The sequence below is a fragment of the Belonocnema kinseyi genome, chromosome 3, assembly GCF_010883055.1.
Source record: "Belonocnema kinseyi isolate 2016_QV_RU_SX_M_011 chromosome 3, B_treatae_v1, whole genome shotgun sequence".
NCBI classification, from domain to species: Eukaryota; Metazoa; Arthropoda; class Insecta; order Hymenoptera; family Cynipidae; genus Belonocnema; species Belonocnema kinseyi.
Window position 1 is genome coordinate 6,362,691 of NC_046659.1, and position 16,636 is coordinate 6,379,326.

Consider the following 16,636-nt stretch of genomic DNA (forward strand, 5'->3'; position numbering starts at 1 on the left):
CGACCTCCTCTGGTTTGGGTGGGTGTTCGACAGTAACTGGAGGGTCTTGGAAGAGTCGAGATGGGTCAGAGAGAAACTGTTGATCTTCTCTGACCCACCTCTGCCTCCGCTCTAGTCTTCTCTTAGCGTCAGATAGTATCCGTATTCTCTCAACAATATGCTGCCTGATGGTGAGCAGCTTTGACTTGATAAGTGTGTGATAACGGGTCCGGAGTTCGCGTGCGAACTTTCGAACCTTGGCGGTAAAATTCCTGCCAGATGTGATGTAGTCAATCACACACTGAATGCGGGACGCGTACTGTCTTGCCCAGCCTATCTCTATGGCAAGTTGATGCATTCGTCTTTTGGTCTTATGATCAGCCGTTGGTTTTGTTTTACGGTTCGCATCGGCCAAAGCTCTCGCTGCATTATACACACAATAATTGATAGCCCAGAGGTCGGAGTCTCCGGAAAAATGTCCACGAAGCTCGTCATCCATTTCAGCCAGATCTTTAGGCTTGAGAGAAACCTTGGTGTTGATGTTTCTCCGGGTCATAAAGCATCACTCTTCCTCTATCGGATGCCTGTCCGCGGTCGGTCTTAGTGTCGCCTCTCTTTCTCTGTTGCCGGCTTGTTCTAGCTGTGGTAGAGTAGGCGCTCCGCTTACTTAGCCCCGTTTACAGAGGAGTTCAGCATGGTTTCGCAGACGTTGCTATGAAAAGTGCGATAGCTCCGGGTGTTTCTCGCACCACAGAGCATGCAGCCGTGCCATGTAACTCCGTTCAGGGGCCACACTCGCATCGTAGCACTCTAGCAAGTCGTGATTCAGTCGCTCCGTCCACCCAAAGGTCGCGAGATCCCACTGATCCATCGCATTGAATCCATTTTCATTGGTTCCCCCAGCTCTAGATTGGTCGGCATTATTGGCCAACCCATTGTCGGGAGCCCTGCGCGTTCTGTTGTTTTGAACCGCACGAACTACAACTATGTTTGATGTTGTCATTGTTGTTCCCACGAGAAGCTGGGGAAAGGGATTCGTCCGTCCTTGTAGAGTCCCGCATGCAAGGATAAGGCTGCGTACTCTGAGAGGTCGCCCGTTATCCCAGAGTCACCGTTCTAGACACCTCACCCAGGTGCCATTCAGCTTTCGGCACGGTTTTCACACCTGCGCTTGGGGGTTAATTCCTTCGGGACCACCCCTGGACAATTGTCCGCGACTGCCTATTTATTTTTGTAACCATATTCAGCAGAAACCCTTGGTACAAGGACCCTCTATCCGCAACCCGAGGACGTGTTCTGTGGCATTGTCATAGGCCTTTCGGTTTGATTCTAGAAGAATCAAAACCGAACCGAATATATAAATATATAAATTTACCGTGAGGAAGTGCTATATTTTAGATGGTTACTAATCATTCAAATAATAAAAACATGACTTCAGTTAACTTTGCACAATTAGTACAATTTATCTATAATCATTTAAATAATAAAAAAATGAAACAAACCAATTTTTAAATTAAAGAAAAAATTGAAATTTTTCGTAACTTTCATATCAAACGTTTGAAACCGAAGAGCACGAAACAATTATTGGACAAAGAAATGGAGCAATTCATCACGGCGAATTCACATTTTTTCGTGATTTCTTGATACGATTTAAAAAGTAAGTTTTGGATACATAATTGTTTAAAAAAATTATGTTTGTTTAAACAATGAACTGTGAAGTTGCAAAATATTTGCAAGTCACAAGTTCCTTAAACTTCAAAATCCAGACTATTTCGGTTTTACATTTTAAACATTTTCAGTCTAATACTCTCGACAATCCAGAAGCTGCGCGGTTTTCCAAAACTGGGATTAATTATTTAAGATAATTTAAGCTTAAGAATAGATTCTGCCTGTTTTGTTTTCTTTTTATTATATGTACCCATCGAAAATGAGACTATCTTAAAGAATCCTGAACCCTCCGGACCTAATGAGTGACTTCAAATAGCAAATGGGACGCCTTTTGTGAACTGAAGTACGTAATCCTATTTCAAATTTTCCCGCCAATCCTACTGCATTGTGCTAACCTGATCCTGTCCTTCTGGTCGATACTTATTGAACATCTTAAAGTGCTGCTAGGTTTCATGTTTTCTAATTTAGATGGAGTCTTAGTAATAATTTAGTAGTCAGCTTGGTTGATCACATACTTCGAAGAGGATGTCTTGGACATAAATTCCACATCATTTAGACCGAACTGGTGAACAAATTATCATCCAGTTTAGAAGGAAGTAATTTGGTGGTCTCCGAATTTCCATTGCATTCACATCCCTGAGATCCTATTTCTACTGTTTCAACATTCCCTGGCAACGCCAATCACATAGCCCCAATTCAATTAATCAAGATTCAGCCGGTTGCCAAAGAAGACAACAACGTCGGAAAAGTTCTCATCTTTCGTCTAGCAGCTTCTGGAGTAGCACGTGTTTGTGACCAGTACAAAATAATAGTGTTGTAATTCGTATAATTCCGTCATCAAATTCGACCCCTATCATCCGTATTAAGTTTATCCCCTGCGAGAATAGTTCCTGTCCGTGAGGTATAATTTCTTTTAACTTGCCAGAAGGACATTTCAATAAAATAGTGTGGCCTTTTGTTTTCCTATTGTAGGAATTTAGAGTTTGTCTTAATTAAATTGGCACATGATTTTTTTTGGAATATCCTTGATTGGATTGATTATTCTGTGTGATATATGTGTATATTGCCATTTATTTAATTTAATGTGTGTTCCCTGTTAATTATATATTGTCCCAATATTAATTTCTCTTGTCCTGACGTTTTCCCCTCATGGTTTAATATGTTCCCCTATTCGATTGCCGTGTGATTTACTAATGAAGTATTTTGTGTCATTAGTCCTGTTTTCTCCGCTGATTTACATTTTATTGTCCTAAATTTAAATGCATATAAGGTCCTATTGAATTTAGTTCTTGATATTATAACATAACCTCCAAAAATTAGGGCATAATTCTGTATCTAATTTCGCTATATCCGATGGCCTAGTCTTGGAAGACTAGACGAATGATCATAATTTTTATTATTCGTTTTTACCTAGTTAATTTCCGCTATTTTCTCAAAAACCTTGTTGTCACCCTAAATCTTTTGTTTTCTTCCGCCTTCAATTATTTCCAAATAAAGGCTCTATAATCTGAAACTTATATATTGGAATAAAAAAACCATTTATAATTTTATTTGGAAAATTAAATTATTTATGACTTGAAGATCAATTAATTTAAGAACTTCCGATTTATTAGAACTAGCCCCTCTACCATTTTCCAGAGACGGGGCTAAGCTAACCAAACCTTTGCTTTCCCCTTCACTAATTTTATCTTTTTATAAACCAAATTTTAATTTAATTTATATTTTCAAATTATTTCCTATTATTTTTAAATGATGCGTGTAGGGCAGGGGTCTACAAAGAGCGATCCTGGTGCCTACTAGCGATCCCAGGCCAGTATGTGGGAGCTACTCGGCTCTGATCCAGAACAGTCAAAATCCTTTTCCTGATTTGAGCCCCTTAGATCCCTTAAACTCGAGAACCTCCATTAAATTGGAAACTTCACGTGAAAATTGGAATCTTCACGGTAAGAATGAGAATTACAAAATAAAATAATCAATGTTTAGTTTTTGTTACTATAATAATATTAACTGAAATAATGCAATTTTAATATTTTTATCCTCAAAATTCAAATTAACTGAAAATCAATTTGTTTATGAATAACTAAAATTAGTATTTTTAAATTCAGATTTAAGTTTATCAAAAATATGTTTTAATTTTATAATTATTATAATTGCATAAAAAATTATATACCAATAAAGTAAAGTCATTTAAAATAATAGTCCTGATATTAAAAACAATCCATTTTTAAATCCATAATAACCAATTTTTGATTATTAAGAGTTTTTAAAAATTGCTAATTGGGCCTAGATAATTTATAACATTATCAAATGACTGGATTCCTAACTACAGGCCCCGGACTCACCACACTATTAAACTATTTTACACTTTTTTGAAAGAATGACACTATTTTTCTGCTTTTTCGAAAAAATTAGATGAAATACACTATTTTCAAATAAAGTCCAATTTTCAACTAAACAATATAATTTTCAGCAAAATGCATAAACTTTTATCTAAATAGTTGAATTTTCAACTAAGATCAATTTCGATCAAAGAAGGCGAATTTTTAACAAATTACATACATTTTTTACTAAATAATTTGAACAATTGATGTGATTTTAGTACAAATTTTACATAATTATTTTTTCATGCTATTTTTTCATTAAAATTTTTCTAAATAAATTTAATCGTAATTACAATGTGAAATTCTATAATTTCAGCAGCTTTCACTTTAAAACATTCAATTTAGTTTACACTTAAAAATTTTAAAACTTGAATCACTTTGAAGTTTAAACTGAGAATTATTTTTATTTATAAGTTAAAATTTTCGAATAATTTAATTTTCGACGCAATAATGTTAGCTTTGAATCTTTAATGATACAATTTTCATAATTTTAATTTTTGAAATTTTTTTACTTTCGAAATTTTAATTTGAAATAATTATATTTAGAGATTCTTCAATTAAAAAGAAAATATTAAAATTTGAATGCTTTCAATTTATTTGGGATTATTTATTTTTAATAAAGATATTGTTAAGATTACAGTTGGAATTTTTGAAACTTGGTCACGCTGCACCTGTGGATTGTGGAGACCCCTGGTGTAGGATCTGGCGCCCGCAATTTATTGGTTGTCCTGTCGGTGATATAGTTAAGTATAAATTTGAGCTATTATTAAAATTAGTGCCGAAGCATAACGGACTCGTTTTTAATTAATAGGTTCGGTTATAGAACAAATTGTGAATATATTTTTGTGTAAACTGTACAGTCTGAAAAATAATTGGACGTGTTATACTGTATTTCCTTGTTCTTTAAGTTATCGAAAAAAACTGCTAGAGCAAATAAAAATTGTTTACAAAAATAAAAATATGTTAAAAATTAGAATGAATTTATATAAAATTTATATAATAATTATAGAATAATATTATATAATTTTAAAAAAAGAATGTAATACTTCAAGCAATGACCAACTGTTACTGGTATTCAAGAAGAAATTAGATTATTTTTACATGTTTTGGGAAAAATCATTTTTTAAATAATTTATATTTATTTAAACAATGAAACATTGTTAAAAACGTAATGGAAATATTCTAATTTTCCAGTTGGAATTATTTGTATGAAAATGACGAGAGAAATTGCTAACAATTAAAATTAATACGTAAAAAAATTTATTTTATATTTTTGGGTCATGTTTAGGGCGATGAGGGGGAAGGGGGAAGTTAGTATTATAAACTTATTTCGTAGACACTCCTGTTTAATTCCGAAATACTTACAATTATATATATATATATATATATAACTTCTATAAAAAAAATAAAATTGATGTTTGACGTCTTCCAACTTTTAGTGAACAATATTTTATTCTTATCCTTCTCCCAAATATATTAGTGCGGTTTATATTAATGTGGTAAATAAAGTAGATCTAACTTTTGTTCGCTAATTTATGAATGACAATTTTTTGTGTTACTTATTACATTAATGATTTGTTTGCCTTGGCGCGAAACATTTGTACAACTTTAAACTATAAATGTTACAAATTCAACATCTTCAAAATTTTGAAAATGTTAAATTACAAACTTTGTTTACTTTACGTTTCATAGTTGAAAACTTTTTGGTTGCTAAAACATTTATCTCGGTAATTCGCCAATTGATAGTGAATGCACGTATAAATACAGTCATTTCATAGCAAAAGTTGCGTGAAGATACCAAAAAAAAAAATATTATACTTCTTTACTGGATCGTAGAAACCTGTTTTAGATATGCGATTCTAAAAATACTGACCCCTGGTGAGTAACTTGGGCAGACTGTGAAGCCCCCCATTTGCCGCTCTTGCACCGTGCCTCTGGTATACGCGCGTGTACTGTACACAACGCGCCAGTTTCAAGCGAGAAAAAAGAATCTCAACTTTCAATTACAAAAAAACAGCAACAACAAGAACATTTTCGGGAAAAACCGAGCCTAACGATTCGGTATAATTACCTTTAGATTATGTGATTAAAATATTGTGGCCAACAATTCATGCGTTTAGATGTAGTTTTGATGTAGCCAAATTGACAGCCGTTTGAGGCACACGTGAGAATACAGTCGAGTCCCCCGCTTTCCGCTCCTGCCCCTCGCGCAAACTATACTACCGTTTTAATGAATAGCACGCGCGACTTTCAAACGAGAACAAACTTTCTATTTTCGATTACAAAATATAACAACAAAAAGGATCTTTTCGGGAAAAGGCGAGCTGAACCGTCCGGTATTATTGCATTTAGATCAGGTGCTTCAAATGTGGCGTTCAACAACTCAACCATTTAGATTTAGTTTGCCCCTTGCGAATTGGACAGCTTTTTCTCAGCTACGATTTCGAACATTTACGTATCAATGGACACCAAATTTGATCGACTAATTTTAATTTTAATTAGTAACTTTAAATCCGTAATCAGCGTCTCCAAAATCCCCAAGTATAGATTTTAAAGCTCGTATATCTTTTCAAACATTTGAAACCACCAACTTCAATTTGAATATGTCCAAATTTTGACTTCAGAATCCTAATCAGCGACCCCAAAAACCCTCGGGCATAGATTTTAAAGCTCGCATATCTTTTTTCAAAATTTTAGAACCGCCATCTTGAATCCACAATCTTGAATTTGTATATTTGCAAATTGTGAATTCAGTTTCGCAATCAGCGATTCCAAAAACCCCTGAATAGGGGTTTTTAGTTTATTATGTTAAATAGATTCTTCAAAAATAAATTCTTTCGAAAAAAGGCATTTTTTAAAGTCTTTTCAATTATAAAATTAGGGAATTTATTGTTGCGAATTCGGAATAAAATGGGAGGAGGGGGGGAGGTCGTTGCCCTATAGCATGCAAAAAAATTTGCCATGCATTTTTGAACCACTCTAATGCATATGCTAATTTAAAACAGACCAGTTAGTCCTTAACTATTCACTGGATATTGCACATATAAGTATATAGATTATATTAAAGCTAATTTGTGTTTGTTTTCCTGAATAAAAGCGATCAATTAAAACATTGGCGATTTTTCGTTTTATATTGAAATAGAAAATGAACCGCAAACTCTTCGAGGCAGAAATCGAAAAAGACACCAGAGTAAATAGGCGCGAAATGTAAAAAACACTTGCAAAAACAAAGTAGGATTATTCGTTTTAAATTATGAATTGCTACTATTATATCGACCCCCAATAAATAAAGTGTAAGGAAATTTATACTTTTTTTATCTTGTATGGAAAAACAATGTATGGAATTATTTTAATTGAAATCCTAATAGAGAACATAATAAATTAACGCTGAGCATCAGGACAAAATTATAAACAGATTATGTTTACAAGTATAATGTTATGTTGTTTAGAAGTATATTAAAAATTAGCAATGCGTTTAAATCCAGCGATTGGCTCTGAAGTTCTGTGAAGCATTATGTGCTCGAGTTAATATTGCAAAAAAAGAAATTAATTTGTTTTACAGCTTTTTCGTATTTGACAGCCCTATTTTTGAAACAGTTTTCTGTTAATTTATTTTAGTTTTTTTATTAATTAAACTATGACAAAAGGAAAATGTGTCCTGAATAAAAAACGATACTGGGTAGTTGTATTAAAATTCTATTTGAAAAAGACTATACTAAACTGTATTTACATGTGAAATTAAAAATATATTTCGAAATTAAGAGGTACTGGATTATTTTTGTTTAAATTCGTCATTCATTGCCCTGAACTAAAGATTTGAACCAGACTTACCAATTAAAAATCAATTGTCCTGAAATCACAAAAACTTATTTTTATTTATTGACCTGCTGTGTTAAACGATGCAAAATATGATGTCTCTGGTTTTTATTTTAGCAACTTCAACAGCTTCTACCAAATAGTAGAATTTTTAACCAAAAAGGGTAAATTTGGAAACAAGAATATACTAATTTTATTATTGATGTAAGTTTTTTGACCAGTGAAATTAATAGTTTAAGATGTTAATTATGTTTGTCTACTTTGTCATAATCAGTATTATTAAAATATTGATTAATTTTTTAAGATTGAGAAATACCCTAAAAGCATTATCATATTCCAGCTCATATCCCAGCGGAGCTAGAGAGCGTTTTTTTCGCCATCTTAACAAATTAACCAATATTTTAATAATATTGATTATGACCAAGTAGACAAACAAAATTAACATCTTAAACTATTAATTAATTTCCCTAATCAAAAAACTTACATCAATAGTAAAGTATGAGTTACACGTTTAGAAAGAAAAATCTTACAAGTATAAGGAATGACGTTGACATTCTGCTTGTAAGGAGATTGTGAAGAAAGTGTTCTCGTCTCTCCGTAGCTCAGTTGGTAGAGCATCAGACCGGCAATCTGAAGGACCTGGCCTCATATCCCAGCGGAGCTATAGAGCGTTTTTTCACAATCTTAAAAAATTAATCAATATTTTAATAATATTGATTATGCCCAAGTAGACAAATAAAATGAACATCTTAAACTATTAAGAATATACTAACTTCTGTTAAAAAATTTAATTATTTTTAATTGAAAAGTTAAATATTATATTTTTGGTTCAGAATTAATCTTTTTTGGTTAAAAATTCTACTATTTGGTTACAAATTTAATTATTTTGTTGAAAATTTACTACTTTGATAAAAGGTCATTTTTTGGTCCAAAATTCCACTGATTTGTTTCAAATTCGTCTTTTTGAAAAATCCGTCCTTTTAGATCAATAATTAGTTTGTCGTTAGAAGAATCATCTTTTTATTAAAAATTCATATTTGATGAAACATCTTTTGGTGAAGCATTTAATTATTTTGTTGAAAGTTCAGCTATTTTGTCAAAAAGCCATATACTTTGGTTCAAAGTTATTTTTTTTTTTTATTTGAAAAATTAACTATTCTGTCCCTCCTTCTCCCAACCCTCCCTTATTAATTGAAGTTTGATGGAACGGACGTTATAACTACAATTTCCACCATATGACGAATTACGATTTAACTTTGACATGATTTTGACTCAGAAAGTAAACTTATTGCATAAAGTTGGTAGTGGGGCGTATAATTTAAACAATAAATAATACGAAGTATAATATAGCCTCGGAACTGACTGGAACTTTAATTGACAAAAGGCATGCACACGGCAAATCTATAGGTGGTTTTTCAGGCGACGAATGGAGACTGGGCGTTTGGAATGCTAGGGGGGTGAATGATCTCTAAGTAAAAGAATTGCGAGAAACTATGGACGTAAGGAAACTAGATATTTTATGTGTGTCTGAAACTAAGGAAAAAGGGTGCGAAATTAGAGACATAGAAAACGGCGTGTTGAAAAGCGGATTTGAAATATGGTCAGGAGTAGATAGTGAATCACATGGTAGGCAAGGAGTAGGTATGATTTTGAATGAAAGAGCGAAGCAGCATCTCGAAGATCATGATTTCGTATCTCCCAGACTGCTGTGAACTAGAAAGAAAGTAGGAATCAGAAGATTATTTATCATAGGATGCTACGCGCCAGATGATAGTGATCTCAGAGAAGTAAATGACGCCTTCTGGAACACTTTAAGTGACACAATAAATATTTTCGAACATGGGGAAAGAATAATTCTGCTAGAATACATGAGCGGATGAATGGGCATCCATAATCAGGATACAGATAGAGTACTAGGTCATTTTTGGGATCCAAGAACAAACTACCGAGATAAATTAGTTGTTCTATGCTTAGTAGGGGTCTGTTTATTACAAATACTGCGTGTAGGCATACAGTGATCCACATGTACACCTGGTCTAAAGAAAATAGCCACAGCATAATTGACTTTGTTGTTGCAGATGAAAGACTAAGAGAGTTCTTCAAAGATACAAGGGTCACTAGGGGTTCTGAATGCAACACTGATCATTACCTTCTGATCTCCAAAATTAACTTAGGTCGGGGATAGAGAAAAAAGAGAACAAAGAAAACAAAACAAACGCGAATAAAAATTGAGAACCTACAGAAACCGGATGTGTGAATAGATTTCCAAAACAAGGTAATTGAGAGCATAGATAAGGCAATGATATCCGGGATATCATTGATAGGTGTGCGATTGAAGTGTGTGGTACCGCGATTGTAGGAAGAATGTCTAGTATAAATGATTACAGACAGAAAAAAAGAATACTTAAACGAATAATTAAGGAAAGTAAAGATAAAATTAGAGCAGAAGAAGAGAAGAAAATACAAAACGACATTGAAGGAAGCAAGAAACTGCTTTATAAAAAAATGAAGGGGAATAAAACTACAGAATTTGTCAAACTGACAAACGGTCAGGCTACCGGGGTAGACAGTATTAGCGCTGAAGTGCTTAAACACGGTGGCGAGTATGTATCACATAGATCGTGTGAATTGATAAAATTATGTTTCGAGATGGGAGACGTCCCAGACGTTTGGAAAAAAGCGATTATCGTACCAATGTACAAAAGAGAGGGAGATCAAAGCGACTGCAATAATTGCGGAGGGTTTATGCCAGGAAGGTCATGTACGGATCAAATATTTAGCAAAAGGCAATTCACAGAAAAAAGTTTGAGAGTAAGAAAAAAATTTTTCTGTACATTTGTTGACCTCTAAAAAGCTTCTTACAAGGTAGATAGAAGTAAACTTTGGAAAGTCCTAGTCAATGGATGGATCCTACAAGTTATAAAAACAATATATACGGGTAGAAAAGCGAGTGTAAGGGTAAATGGGAAATTGAGTGACTTTTTCGATATTATTCAAGGAGTTAGACAAGAATGCGTTATGTCTTCATGGTTATTTATATTATTTGTGCACAAGTATTCAAGAATGGCTCTTTTCGACGAAGAAGGTGTGGATCTTGAAACAGTAAGGGTATGTGAGTTAGCTTTCGCAGGTAATAAGGTTATTGGTAGAGCAGGGCCCTTTATCAGAAGTAAAAATATATCACATAAAGCTAAAATGGCAATGTATAATTCTATATTTGTACCGACTGTACTATACGGTAGCGAGACATGGACCTATCAAGAAAAAGATAAGAGTAAAATTAATGCAATTGACATGAGATTCTTGCGCATAATATGCGGGAAAACTCTGGATGAACAAAGTGAGTAAGGAGATGATTCTCAAAGAATGTGACGCGGAAGAGACGCTAATAGACACATGGGAAAGAAATCGGTTAAGATAGTTCGGGCATGTTAAGAGAATGTCATATGAACGACTAACGAAAATAGCGTATCAAGGTAAAGTAAATGGCAGTGTGCCCAAAGGCAGACCGCGGAAAGAATGGTTAGAATGTGTGAATGAGACCCTAGTTAGAAGAGATATAAGAAGCCACCGAAATACGAGAGCCTGCATGGAAAAATGCATGGACGTAATAGAAGCTAGAGAAGTATGCCAGGACAGACAAGTATAGCGGAAATAGCTAATAAAAGAGTGTCAGTAGAGTGAATGACGCCTGAAACAGAAGACCTTGGACACTAATGGACGCAAGTTGGGAACCTTACATATCGACTTTGTGAGGATCTTTACTTGGGGTGATTGCTAGAGAGATTGATGAGCAACCTGGGTCGGAGTAGTGTTGCGGGACGAAGGTGTTATTTAAATAAATATCATGAGAATTCTGGATCAATCTAAAAATGTTATATTCCTTCCTCACATTACTCCTTTCCCCACCGAGTAAGTCGCGCCTAACCCGAAAGGGATATATCGGGGCACACTGCTCTCATCAGATCACTTGAGTGCATTATAAAAAATGCGCCTGTGACTGATGATATATACTGAGACAGCCCCGTGTTAAATAATCAAATAATAAAATCCAACTTTAACCAAAACTTGCACTTTGGTACAAGAATCAAGTATTTTTGTCATGGACAACCAAGGATAACTAGATCAGTACGCTTTACGACAGGTATATTTCAAGGAGACTCGTTTAGCGCACTATGTTTCTGTTTAGCGTTGAATCCATTGAACAAAACACTAAACAGCGTGTCTCATGAGTTTAGAATTCATGATAATGAGGTTGGTCATCAATTTACCCATCTTCTTTACATGGATGACCTGAAGCTGTACGCTAGTTCAGCTCAGAAACTGCAGCAAGTGTTCGATGCCACAAAGCAGTTTTCTAGTGATATCCACATGGAGTTCGCACTAGATAAATGTAGAATAGTGCATTTAATCAGAGGGGAATTAGGGACCGCAGAATTAGAGAACGGGTTCGAAAATGACATCGAGGCAATGGCTGCATGCGAATCATATAAATATCTGGGTATTCTTGAATCTAAGGGTATTCAACATATGCACCACAGAAATTCAGCGATTGAAAGGGTAGTCCTACCACGAGATTTAGGCGGTAGGGGCGTTGCAGATGTCAAAAAACGTAGTGAGTCACAATTTATACCGCTGCGAGACTATCATAACAGCAAACGAAATTTTGCGCTTTACAGTAGCATCTGTAGAGCGGATCTTGAATATACGCCCTTAAATTTGTTCTCAGATGTGGCCTTGAATATCAGGCCAGAAATCATCGAGGAAGTAGAAATATAATGGAGGCAGAAAGCCATCCATGGCGAGCATCCCAAAACGTTAGATCAAAATGAAGTGGATAGTGAGGCATCCAATATTTGGCTAAGAAAGGGTGTTCTGTATCCAGAAACGAAAGGATTAGTCATTGCGATACAGGACAAGGTTGTCAGCCCCAGGAATTATCACAAACACGTGTTAAATCAAGACGTGGTTGACCGGTGCCGATTATGTGGTGATACCAACGAATCCATCGAGCAAATTATTGATGGCTGTCACGTAATGGCTCAGAGAGAATATACGCACAGGCATAATGCTGTAGCGGGCATTACACATCATCAACTTGCCTTAAACCTAGGACTCTTAAAAGAATGGATACTCTTCTATAGGTACATTCCAATGCCCATTTTAGAAAGCGAAGATTACATCTTATATTGGGATGATACTATCCAAACGGATCATTAAATCCGGGCGAATCGACCTGACATCGTGATGCGAGAAAAAAAGGTGGAAGAGTCTACATCATGGACATTACTTGTCAGCTTAACCAAAATTTGCATTTAACCTATACAACAATATCCACAAGTATAGCGAGTTAAGGCATGAAGTAAAGACCATATGGAGGAATGTTAAACATGCATCTATTCATCCCATTTTTATTTCGGCTACAGGCAATGTGCACGCAAGATGCACTGAACATCCTGAAAATTTATTAGTCGGAAGGGTACTTGCAGCAGCTCAGAAGGTAGTTTCATTAAACACCTGTCGCCTCGTAAGAAAGTTTCTTAGCCATCAGCAATTGAGCGACTAAAAATCCAAGGAGTGGCAGATGGTACAGGTAGCTCTAAGAAAGAATCCAGAGGTGACTGTTCTCACTTCCAACAATCGTGGCCGCTCGTAATTGTATACCTACAAGATCATCGCAGGAGGTTTCAAGCATCGTATTAAATTAGTTGAATTAACTTATAACATTCTAATCTCATCAGTCACTTCATATAGTCCGTGGCTATGAAGTATAACTGCGTTCACCCGAGTAAAAGTTTAATAAAAAATAACTATTATCAGGGTGGCCCCACCCGGGAGAAGTGAAGAACTGAGAAAGAACCTATTATATTACATCGGAAAATTTCCCGTTCTTTATAATTCGCGCGTTTTCTAAATTTTTTAATTTTCCCATGTCACTTGAGACATCATATGATACTTATTAATATTTTATTTATCGTCTTCGAAATGTCTATAATTTAAATTTAAAATTATATTTTTGAGTGCGCAATTCTAAAACAGTTTAATCTTTGAGGCCTTGAAAACAAAATTTTTTCATAAATCAATTTTTTGAGGTTTCGAATTAAAAATATCACAATATTTGAGTTTTCAATTACAATATTCAAACTGTCCATGCAATTCCGTTATTAAATGTGTCAACATTTTCAAATAAAAAGCTTAAACTTGTAAAATTTCAAAAATTGGAATCGTATTACAGCATTCTAGTTTTGTATTAATTTTTTTTTATTTTCAATTTTTAATATAATTTCTTAAGATAGCACGATTTTTAGTTAAAGATTTGAAGAATTAAATAATAATAAATTGAAAAATATTTGATTGGAATATTTCAAAAATGACTAATAATTTAAAGAAATATTTGAAATTAAATAGTAAAAAGTTAAGTTTAGAATAAAAAAAGACAAATATGAAACTATCTCAAATGGATACATGAGTAATCGAATAATTTTGGTAATTTCAAACGGTTAAAATTTTAGAGTTTTAAATTTTCATGTTGAACGCTAAATTCTTAATTTGTCTTTTTCTTAGGCTTTAATTTTGCACCTAAAATGTAATTGATTGCATTTTGGAAAGTATAATTAGCAATTTAAAAGTTATTACTTTTTAAACGATTTAAATTCACTTCAAAGAATTACATTTTTTTAAGGGTTTGCGTATAACAAAGTTTTAATATCACAATTTTTCGTGACAATATTTTTTTCAGTTTTAAATGAAGTTCGCATTCGTTTAAGTTTCAACGTTCCAGATAGACAGTGGGCTCACAACGTAAATGGCAGCGTGATACGTATAAGGCCAATTTTCACCTGAGATGTTCGTCTGATTATGAGGAACGTAAAAATGGGTGTCTGGCAGGTGTCAGTGGATGCGTTTACCGGTGACGACCTGCCAAATGTGCGAATTTTTGACAGTTAACGTGACTCGGATAAGGTTGAAAATTGGTATACATGTAAGGGCTGACATTCGAAATAGCACCTGCGCATTGTCAGGCACTTACCTTGATGCAAAAGTGTTGCCAGGTGGCTTCGAAGTCGCCGGACATTCAGGTGAAATTTCTTGAAGTTGATTTTACAAGAAAATGTTTGAAACAAATGTTGGCCCACTCCCAGAGATGCTTATTTTCATTGTTATATCATTTTTTGATAAAATTGATATATTTTGAGAAAACTTCGAATAAAGGATTACCATAACAATAAAAAGCCGTTTTTCTTGACAACAAGTCATTTTTTCGAAAATTATTAGAAGACAAAAGATACTCTATTACAGGTGTACTCCAAGATTAATATGAAGTGTTTGATTAAAATGTTAATATTTACCAAGTTATTCGCATTTTTCCTTCTTTTTCCCATTTTTTCTATCACCTGCTGTATCTTTAGCAATTTAAAAGAAGGTGTGCTCAAAATTAGTTCACGAATAGAATAAGTCTTGTGCAAAGAATTGGCGTCAGCCACTTTCAGGTAAAACAATAACTTATTCTGCTATAAATAATCATAATCAGACTCACGTTCTCAGCTTCTGATTATCGTAGAAAGTAGTAATAAAGGTGAATATGATTATAAAAATTAAACAAAAAAATCGCTTCACTTTAAAACATCTGTCGTTTATTATTGTTAAACTTTATATTTTGTCGAAATACGTTCGATCTTTATTACCGTGACGAATGTCAAGTTTCTCGGACCTAGCGTGGGTTCGTGTCATATTTTTCGATGATTATTAGTGTAGGCATTACAAATTCTTCGTGATGCATTTTTACGAAGAAGTGCATTAAAAATGCATCACGAAGAATTTTCAATGTGTACACCGATGACAATCGAAAAATATGAGACAACCCCACGCTGGGTCCGGGAAACTTGACATTCGTCACAGTAATAAAGATCGAACGTATCTCGACGGCAAAATATAAAGTTACCCAATAATAAATAATAAATATTTTAAGTAAAGCGATTTTGCTGTTTAATTTTTATAATAATATTCACCTTTATTACAACTTTCTACGATAATCAGAAGCTAAGAACGTGACTAATTATGATTATTTATAGCAGAATAAGTTATTGTTTTACCTGAAAGTGGGTGACGCCAATTTGTTTGCACAAGACTTATTCTATTCGTGTACTAATTTTGAGCACAACTTCTTTTAAATTGCTAAAAGTAAATCAGGCGATAGAAAAAATGGGAAAAAGAAAGAAAAATGCAAATTCCTTGGTAAATATGTACCTGGCAATGCGCAGGTGCTATTTTTAATGTCAGCCCCTACATCTACACCAATTTTCAACATTATCCGAGTCACATTAGTAAACTGTCAAAAATTCGCACCTTTAGCATTTCGCGACCTGTAAACGCATCCACTCACACCTACCAGGCACCCATTTTTACGTTTCTCATCATCAGACGAACATCTCAGGTGAAAATTGGCCTTATCCGTATCACGCTGCCATTTACGTTGTGAGCCCACGGTCTAGGAGTAGAGAAGATTTTTTTTATTAAGTTTTCTAAATGTTTTAATTTATCATGTTTCATATTTAAATTATAATTTATTTTGAAAATATTTTTAGAATGGTTCAATTCATTTTTTATTTGAGATAAATTTGTCTGACCAGCTTATACGTCAAATTATAATTTTGTTATTTTATATTAATTTAAAATTCTATAATTTCAGATCGTACTAGGCAGTCTGATAAGTCCCTGAAAAATGAAACACGGAGACGTTTTTTTGGCCAAAGTCGGTTTTATTTTTCAACATACTCTCCTTTTAGGTCGAT

The 16,636-nt window shown here is 34.0% G+C and overlaps 1 protein-coding gene across 4 annotated transcripts in view; it reads left to right on the forward strand.

The window, feature by feature from the left end:
- LOC117168731 (exosome component 10) overlaps nucleotides 1-16,636 on the forward strand; it is a 146,513-nt gene that overhangs the window by 125,620 nt on the left and 4,257 nt on the right. Inside the window, exon 5 of one of the 4 annotated variants that reach the window (XM_033354464.1) lies at nucleotides 4,669-4,904. The exons of 2 other annotated variants lie outside the window; for them this stretch is intronic. In XM_033354464.1, the coding sequence (XP_033210355.1) occupies nucleotides 4,669-4,681 (13 nt within the window). In that variant the 3' untranslated portion in view covers nucleotides 4,682-4,904. Of the gene's footprint in view, nucleotides 1-3,409; nucleotides 3,574-4,668; nucleotides 4,905-16,636 lie in introns of those variants that run through there. One more of the 4 variants, XM_033354463.1, reaches the window with a different exon arrangement.